The sequence below is a fragment of the Pristiophorus japonicus genome, chromosome 2 (assembly GCF_044704955.1).
Source record: "Pristiophorus japonicus isolate sPriJap1 chromosome 2, sPriJap1.hap1, whole genome shotgun sequence".
In the NCBI taxonomy this organism is placed as follows: domain Eukaryota; kingdom Metazoa; phylum Chordata; class Chondrichthyes; family Pristiophoridae; genus Pristiophorus; species Pristiophorus japonicus.
The window spans coordinates 107,752,765-107,762,353 of record NC_091978.1 but is presented as its reverse complement, the minus strand read 5'-3'; the positions used below and the strand labels follow the sequence as shown (position 1 = coordinate 107,762,353).

Here is a 9,589-nt window from a genome sequence, read left to right as displayed (position 1 = left end):
CTCTCTCTCTCTCTCTCCCAGACCCACCCAGAGTTTCTGAGCATGTGTGAAGACACTTGACCTTTCAAAACGCGGGAAGAAGCATCAACCTGAAAAACAAAATCAGCTTGCACATGCGCAGTAATGCGTTGCTAGGGAAGCTTTTTTTTTCATTCACGAGAAATGACATTGTCCATTTGACATCGCTGGGCTAAGGCCGAGTGGAAAATCACAAAAACAAAATGGGCCCTGAGCCGGCGATCAGCACGGGCGATAGGTTCCGCGTCACTGGAACAAAGCTCATTTTTTTCTGCCTTAGCCTGAAAGTGGAAAGTCTAGCCACAGATTTTTCATGAGGCCATATGTTGGTACCCCTCAGACGGTGAGGAGAATCGCCCTTCGTTTCTCCTTCCAGCTCGTTGGCCACGAAGTATTGGTCGAGTCGCTCCACGAAAGTTTCCCAATCTTCTCCCTCTGAAAATTTCTCCAGGATGCCCACTGTTCTCTGCATTATTGGGTTCGTCATCTGTATCTCGTCGTCAGTTGTTATGTATGAATAAAGAGTCTGACTAGATACTGTGAGCTCAAAGTAAAGTGTGACCTTAGTCTTTTATTGCACGTCTCCAGCGTGCCTCTCCAGCCTGTGAGGCCTCCTTAAGTACCTGTGTTCCCAAGGGATTGTGGGGTCCCTGGGGACTCCAGGGCATGAGCCCTGTGGTGGCTGTACAAGGTATATACAAGTTTACATACATAACAGAAAGGCCATGTGTGGATGACATTATGTGAATCGAGCAGCAATCAGACGTGTCTGCACCTCCCTTGCAGGGTTGCATTGGCGATGACACCTCCTGGCTGGGTGGCGATGGTGATCCTCCTCCTCCTCCTCCTCCTCCTGCGCTTTCTCATCATCAGGTGGTACTGCTAGCTCTACCTTCAGCGGCTGGCCCCTCATGAGGGCCAGGTTGTGCAGCATGCAGCAGACCACCACAAATATGGAGACACGTTCAGGAGTGTACTGCAAGCCGCCACCAGACCGGTCCAGGCAATGGAAACTCTGCTTGAAGATCCCAATGCAATGCTCAATGATGCACCTGGTGCCAGAATGAGCATCGTTGTAGGCATGCTCTGCCGCTGTCCTGGGGTTCTGTAGCCAAGTAGAGAGGGGACATCCCTTGTCGCCAAGCAGCCAACCACAATCATGATTTGGGTCAATGAAGAGGGCGGGCACACTGGTCTGGCACAGAATGAATGAATCAGGGCTTCTGCCTGAGTACCTCGCATCAACTGCCAGGACACAACGCTTGTGGTCACACACGAACTGCACATTGAGGGAGTGGAACCCCTTGTGGTTGACAAAGATCTCGGGGTGGTGTTGTGGCGCCCTCAGCCCAACATGTGTGCATTCGATCGCATCCTGCCCCCTCGGGAACCCTGCAATGTGGGCAAATCCGGTCTGCCACTCCACCTGCTTGTCCCTCCTCATCAGGAATGAGATGTAGTCCACTCTTCTCCTGTACAGTGCATTGGTAACCTGCTGGATGGAGCGCTGTGCACAGAATTGAGAAATGTTGGAAATGTCTGCAGTCGCAGACTCGAAAGTCCCCGTCGCAAAGAAGTTCAAAGCGATGGTGACATTGGTCTCAATGGTCAGAGCGGACCTGAGCCTTGTGTGCAGCTCCAGATCTTGGCGCAGGACATTGCAGAGCTCCCTCCGTACCTCCTTTCTGAATCTCAGCTATCGCAAGCATTGCTCATCACTGGGCTCAAGGAAAGAGAGCTAACATCTGTAGACCCTTTGAGGGTAGGGTCTACTTCCTCCAGCTCTGTGTTGGCCACTTCCCATGGCAGCTGTATGATGGCCATCTCCTTGGTCGTCCTCATGTCCGGGTGTCTCTGCCCAGTATATGGTTGGGGGTGGGTAGGGGTGGGGGGGCGGTGTCAGTATATCTGCTCCTTCTCCCGATGTCATCTCCCTCCTGGACATCCTCTCCACGTGCAGGTCTGTGCACATCTGCAGGCCCTTCTGGATGTTGGGCAGGCATAGCTGCTGTCTCCCTTGCCTGCTGCCTCTCTGCACGTTGCCAATGGGGCTGCTTTATCCTCTGTGCTGCCCTGCATCTGACAAGGTGTGCAAGGTATATAAAATAAAAACAAAGAATGCTGAAAATCTCAGCAGGTCAGACAGCATCTGTGGAGAGAAAGCAGAGTTATTGTATCGGGTCAATGACCCTTCTCTCCACAGATGCTGCCTGACCCACTGAGATTTCCAGCATTCTCTGTTTTTATTTCAGATTCCAACATCCACAGTAGTTTGCTTTTGTAAGGTATACAAGGTGTTCCCCTGTCAACACTGATCCCATTGTGTGTTTAGGCTGCACCCTGACAAGCAGGCCTCTGGAGCACAGAATGAGGCCTACAGACCTTCACTAATGTGTCATAGCTCAAAGTCCTGAAAACTCTCCAAAAAATGATAAAGAGCTATCAGCAGGTTAAAGAAATACACAAAGCCAACACAAAGTTTGCAGGAAAAAAAGTCCCGATCGCGGAAATCCTCTGTTGTCCTCCTCTAGCGGTGTCGATTATCACAGCAAAGTGTACCGACCCAAAAGTCTTATGGGGGTACTGACAAAAAAAACCTCTCCTTCTATCCTTGGTGGTGTCTGCCAATTGATTTTGCCGATTGGTCACCGAAAACCCACGGTAACGGTTCTTCCCGGGAGCCTGAATTTCGGCCCCCCTGGATTCTGGAGAGGTCCCAGCGGACTGGAAAACCGCAAATGTAATGCCCCTATTTAAGAAAGGAGGGAGACAGAAAGCAGGAAACTATAGACCAGTTAGCCTAACATCTGTCATTGGGAAAATGCTGGAGTCCATCTTTCATCATCATAGGCAATCCCTCGAAATTGAGGTGCTTCCACTCTAAAAATGAGTTCTTAGGGGACTGAACAGTCCAATACGGGAATTACAGTCTCTATCACAGGTGGGACAGACAGTCATTGAAGGAAAGGGTAGGTGGGACTGGTTTGCCGCACACTCTTCCATTGCCTGCGCTTGATTTCGACATGCTCTCGGCAATGAGACTCGAGGTGCTCAGCGCCCTCCCGGATGCACTTCGTCCACTTAGGGCGGTCTTTGGCCAGGGACTCCCAGGTGTCGGTGGGGATGTTGCATTTTATCAAGGAGACTTTGAGGATGTCCTTGCAACACTTCCTCTTCCCACCTTGGGCTCGCTTGCCGTGTAGGAGTTCCGAGTAGAGCGCTTGCTTTGGGAGTCTTGTGTTGGGCATGCGAACAATGTGGTCCACCCAGTGGAGCTGGTCGAGCGTGGTCAGTGCTTCGATGCTGGGGATGTTGGCCTGGTCGAGGACGCTAATATTGGTGCGTCTGCCCTCCCAGGGGATTTGCAGGATCTTGCAGATACATCGTTGGTAGTATTTCTCCAGCGATTTGAGGTTTCTACTGTATATGGTCCACATCTCTGAGCCATACAGCATGGCAGGTATCACTACAGCCCTGTAGACCATGAGCTTGGTTGCAGATTTGAGAGCCTGGTCTTCGAACACTCTTTTCCTCAGGCGACCGAAGGCTATGCTGGTGCACTGGAAGCAGTGTTGAATCTCGTCGTTGATATCTGCCTTTGTTGATAAGAGGCTCCCGAGGTATGGAAAGTGGTCGACGTTGTCCAGGGCCACGTCTTGGATCTTGATGACTGGGGGGTAGTGTTGTGTGACGGGGTCAGGCTGGTGGAGAACCTTTGTGTTACGAATGTTTAGTGTAAGGCCCGTGCTTTCGTAAGCCTCAGTGAAGATGTTGATTATGACTTGGAGTTCAGTCTCTGAATGTACGCAGATGCATGCATCATCCGCGCATACTGTAGTTCGACGATAAAGGCTGGGGTGGTCTTGGATCTGGCCTGGAGATGACGAAAGTTGAACAGGTTCCCACTGGTTCTGTAGTTTAGTTCCACTCCAGCGGGTAGCTTATTGAGTGTGAGGTGGAACATTGCCATGAGGAAGATGCGCAATGACGCAGCCCTGCTTGACCCTGGTAAGTACGTGGATTGGGTCTGGGATGGATCCGTTGGTCAAGATCACGGCTTGCATGTCGTCGTGGAGCAGGCGGAGGATGGTGACGGACTTTTGGGGGCAGCCGAAACGGTGGAGGACACTCCATAGTCCCTTGCGGTTGACAGTGTCAAAGGCCTTTGTAAGATCAAAGAAGGCCATATACAAGGGTTGGTGCTGTTCCCTGCATTGTTTTTTCAGTTGTCACGCTGTAGAAATCATGTCTGATGTGCCTCGTAGAGGGCAAAATCCACACTCTGACTCCAGGAGGAGTTCCTCAGCCACAGGGAGAAGACGGTTGATGAGGATTCTAGCGACGACTTTCCCAGCGGCTGATAACAGGGAGATTCCTCTGTAGTTGCCACAGTCGGAATTGTCCACTTTTTTAAAGATGGTCACGATTACTGCATCTCTGAGATCTCCCGGTATGCTCTCCTCCTTCCAGATGAGAGAGATGAAGTCATGCATTCGTACCAGTAGTGCCTCTCTGCCATACTTTAGTGCCTCAGCGGGGATTCCATCCACTCCCGTTGCCTTGGTGTTCTTAAGTTGGTGGATGGCTTTTTCTACCTCGTGCAGGGCTGGGGTTTTGCTGAGATGGTGGCGGTTAGCATGCTGCAGGATGGAGTCGAGGACACTCTAGTCAAAGACAGAGTCTCGGTTAAGGAGATCTTCGAAGTGCTTCTTCCAACAGGTTCTGGCTGCCTCAGTGTCCTTGATAAGTGTTTCCCTGTTCTTGGCTAGCAGTTGGGTGGGGCCTTGGATGTTTGGGCTGTAGGTGGCCTTAACTGCGGTGAAGAATCCTCGCACATCATGGCTGTCGGCCAGCTGCTGCATCTCCTGTGTTTTCTCCACCCACCATCTGTTCTTTAGGTCACAGGTTTTTTGTTGGACCTCAGCCTTCAGCCATCTGTAATGCTGTTTTGTTGCTCCTGAGTTGGGTTGTTGTTTTAGGCTCAGAAATGCTCTGCACTTGCGATTTATTAGCTCTTGGATCTCCTGGTCATCCTCATCAAACCAGTCCTGGTGTTTCTTGGTTGAGTAACCGAGTGTCTCTTCACAGGTTATGGAGGCCTGGAGGGCAGACCAAGCGCTGTGGGCATTCTGCATCTCGGAGTCATCAAGGGACGCCAGGTTAGCAGTGAGGCGCTGGCTGTATAGGGCTCTTAGCTGGGTCTTTGAGTGCCCCAGCGTTGATTTTTTTGAGGCACTGCTTCTGCTACCCTCGCCGCTTTGGGGCTGCATTAATGTTGATGATGGAACGGATTAGGCAGTGGTCCGTCCAGCAGTTATCGGCCCCTGTTATGGCGCGGGTGATGTACACATCCTTGCGATCCCTGGCTCAGATGATGGCCTAGTCGAGCAGGTGCCAGTGTTTGGAGTAAGGGTGTTGTCATGATGCCTTGTACTTGTCCCTCTGGCGGAATAAGGTGTTAGTGATGACAAGGTCATGCTCTAGGCATTTTGTCAGGAGCAGGGTACCGCTGGAATTGTTTTTCCCTACCCCCTCTCTGCCGATCACGCCTCCCCAAAGGGCTGTGAACCAGGCATTGGAATGAAAATCAAGGAAATTCCGTGGAGGAAAACGTTCCTGAGGATGAGCCTCGAATGAGTTTAGATTCGACACCATGTTTGGAAGGTTCTGTTTGAAAGCGAAGGTATCCTCTTCGAGCGGTGTCCGGAATCTGCCTGGGTTCTGTTTATTATTAACCCTGCAGTTGCAGTACACAATACATCCACATCCACAGTGTGGTGCTACAAACATTACAAGCTTACAGACATTTCAGTTGGGGGCAGGCATTGGGAAGGTCAGAGGTCCATTTTGTGGGGTGGAGGTCAGGGTGTTCAGAGTGGAAGGAGGAGAGGTCAGATTGGAAGAAGGAGAGGTCAGAGTGGTCACAGCCATTGTGCTCACCGGGTGTTGGAGGAGAAGAGGCCAGGTCATCATTGGAGGAGAAGGGGCCAGGTTGTTGCTGGAGGGGAAGAGGTCCGATCATCGATGGAGGAGAAGAGGCCAGGTCACCGCAGGAGGGGAAGAGGCCCAGTCGCCTTTGGTTGGAGAGTGGCCCGGTCGTCGCCGATGAGTGTAGGCACGTGAGGTAGGCCCAAATCTGTTTTGTAGCTGGTCGGCCTGGAAGGTAGGCCACAGTTGAGGGATGTGGGATGGACAGTGGGCCCTTGTAGCACTTGTAACATGATTTAAGAGGTAGGTCGAGTATTTTGGGGGTCAGGGTTAGGGCCAAGGGGGATTTAGACAGTGGAGGGGGGAGATTGGGGGAGAGAGAGGTAGAAGATGGCAGCAGATGGTCAGAGGAGGGTTTGTATGGGGAGAGCTCCCTAGGGAGCTGCTATTCCATCCGCCATCTTGTCACGACATGGTAACTGCATATAAACTGTTAAGCATATCTTTAAGGAAGTAATAGCAGGACATTTAGAAAATCATAATGCAGTCAAGCAGAGTCAGCATGGTTTTATGAAATGGAAATCATGTTTGATGAATTTGCTGAAGTTCTTTGAGGATGGAACAAGCAGGGTGGATAAGGGGGAACCAGCAGATGTGGTATATTTGGATTTTCAGAAGCTATTCGATAAGGTGCCACTGCACCTTACTGAACAAGATAAGAGCTCACGGGGTTGGGGGTAATATATTATTGTGCATAGCGGAATGGCTAACTAATAGAAAACTGAGAGTTGGGATAAATGGGTCATTTTCATGTTGGAACACTAACTAGTGGGGTGCCACAGAGATCAGTGCTGGGGCCTCAACTATTTACAATTTATATTCATCACTTGGATGAAGGGATCGAGTGTAATGTAGCCAAATTTGCTGATGAGCTGATGATACAAAGGTAGGTGGGAAAGCAAGTTATGAGGAGGATGGAAGAGGAACAGGTGGAACATGGGTAAGAGGAGGAGGAGGAACAGCTGGAACATGAGCAGGAGGAACAGGAACCTGAGGTGAAGATGGCACAAGCAGCGGCACACATTGCTGCCCGGGAGACCCGGGATGGCCTCATAATGGCCAGATGTACTTAACTTGCACCAGTCCATCCATATGGCTCCCTGATGCTGTACCAACGTCCCACCCTCCCCTCAACAACACCACAAAGCAGTCCTACAATGACATTGTCAAATGTCCTTTTGTGGTGTTACTTGCTGTGATTGAATTTGGATGAGGGTGAGTGTCAGTGGTGGTTAGTCAGATGGGGATGTGAGTAGGTGCATAGACAGAAAGGGCTGGGTGGACCTGCAAGGTAGGTTGGTGAGAGGAATGATGTGCAGGAGTAGGCTTGTGAAGGCAGAGTGATGGGGTTGAGGTGACAAGCACATCAGGATGTAGGTGAGTGTGGCATTGCACTCACCTTTCCTGACCTCATGAGATCATTGAATCTCTTGCGGCACTGGATCCATATTCGCCTCACAACATCCCTGCAGTTGACCTCCTCTGCGATGTCTAGTCATGCCCTCTTTGTGTCTTTTGCTGGTCTTTTTCTGCCATCTGCAGGAAGAGGACCTCCCAGCCCTTCCATCTTCAACACTCCTACAGCAACCTTCAAGCAAGGCTGCTTTAAATATCCACGCTGAAAACAAGACATCGGTGATGTCATCAGACCCATTCCATTTAATTGGGCCAGGAAACCTGCATGACTCTTTTAATTGGTGCCATTGTGTTAACCTTGCAGTGCAGAATATGTTCAAATCTTCAGGATGGCGATCCGCTATGTGGCCCGCACGCACCCGCCCCGACTCCAAGGTAAAGATTCCGACCCTCGTCATAGAAGAGATAGGTACCAAGTAAAATAAGTCGTGGTCAATGTGGTTCCCTGGACTCGTTTTGATCTCCTTGGGGGCAGGGAATGCAGTCGGAGATAAATTTTCTCGATTTTTTTTCCTTAATTGGCATTTTTTTCTTTTAGATGGTTTTTTGCCTCTCTCAGGAGAATACATGACATGCAGCTGGGTAGGGAGAGTCTTAACTGTGAAGGATAAGGCATCATGGCTGTATGGGGCAGGATAAATGGACCAGCTGGTCTTTTCCTAACATTTTCATATGCTCATAAAATGGTTAGAATGTGGAATTTTCTACCACAACCCGTTGTTGACACTAAGTTCATACATTTTTTTTAAGGGGTATGTGGTTGCTTGAAAAATAGCAATATTAAATGATATGTGAAGTTAGCAAGAGAGTGGGATTAGACTAAGTGACTCTTGTGGGAAAAACACCCACCAGTGTAGACATACTGGGTCTATTGACCTTATTCTGTGCTGCAATATTCAATAATTCTTTGTAATTTTAAAAAGAATAGCCTCGCTCTCCACACTGTAAGGGAGGACAAATTTTCTTGAACTACTTTGGTTTTATCATCTTTCACATAATAAATAATTCCGCTTGTAGCACATTTCTAAATTCAAAAATAATACGACAGTATGGAGAGAGAAATATATACTGAGGTGGATGAGTGGTTAAAGCTAAGGGAGTGGAACAAGCTGTGCAGGTTGTCCCTGATGAAATGAATCACATCAACTTACTTGCCCTCAAGCTCACTTTCACCTCCACAAAGCGAGATTTATAAACAAGGATTTGGAGAATTCTGAATAATGCAGCAACCAGTGTGATACTGAGCCATTAGAACAGAAAGGTCCCGGGTTCAATCTTGGGCTTGTGCTGATCTGAGCTGGGAGAGTTGGGCAGTTGGAGTGCCACAATTGACCTCAGTGCCCTTTCACTGGAACTCCCATATTGAGAGCATTTGCAACGTGACTGCAACAAAAAGAAAAAAAAGACTTGCATTTATATAATGCCTTTCATGACCACCAGACGTCTCAAAGCGCTTTACAGCCAATGAAGTACTTTTGGAGTGTACTCACTTGTAATGTGGGAAAGCCGGAAACAACTGAATACCAGCCATCATGAAAAGTAGCAGCCAGCCTGCCCGAGCCTGAAGATATATTAGTATGCAATATAATGTGAAATGACAGAAAGCTGTCACCTGCCATTGGCAGATATAGCTGAGAGCATTACCTTGTCATTCGGAAGGTGCTGCTTGTCAATCATTTTGGCAAGAGCTCCACTTTTTTCATCTGAATTATTGACAATTATCTCTACTGTAAAGACTTGCTCTGACTTGATACATTGAATTCTTATGCTATATCTTTGATTCTTTGAGTCTGCATGTTCTTGTCTTCACAAATATAGCTGAGAAAAAAGATAAACACTTCAACTGCACAATAAAATTCAGAAAAAATTATATATCACTGCATAATGGCACTATTCATTTTGTAGTTTTGTTAAATAGCATTGTTTGGTTTTGAGTAGAACCAATTTGAGGTGAGTCAAATATTGTGACCAATTTATAGAATAATTGTTGATATACAGTATCAGAAAAACAATACTCAAATTATATAGTGCAATGGCTAATGATGACCACTAGGGGGTGGGTTTGCTACTTCAGAAATGTAATTCTAAACTCTCAATTTAGTTTTCATAATCCAGTCGGATGAATGTTTATTTTAATTTGGGACTGTAACAATTAATAACAATAATA

At 48.4% G+C, this 9,589-nt stretch overlaps 1 protein-coding gene across 1 annotated transcript; it reads right to left on the bottom strand.

Moving 5' to 3' along the window:
- Nucleotides 1-757: 757 nt before the first annotated feature.
- LOC139228861 (putative nuclease HARBI1) lies at nucleotides 758-9,099 on the bottom strand. Its single transcript, XM_070860327.1, has 3 exons — nucleotides 9,067-9,099; nucleotides 4,518-4,682; nucleotides 758-1,714 (listed from the first exon to the last, which is right to left on the bottom strand). Exons 1-3 carry the CDS (start codon nucleotides 9,097-9,099, stop codon nucleotides 758-760), a joined length of 1,155 nt encoding a protein of 384 aa, XP_070716428.1.
- Nucleotides 9,100-9,589: the final 490 nt, after the last annotated feature.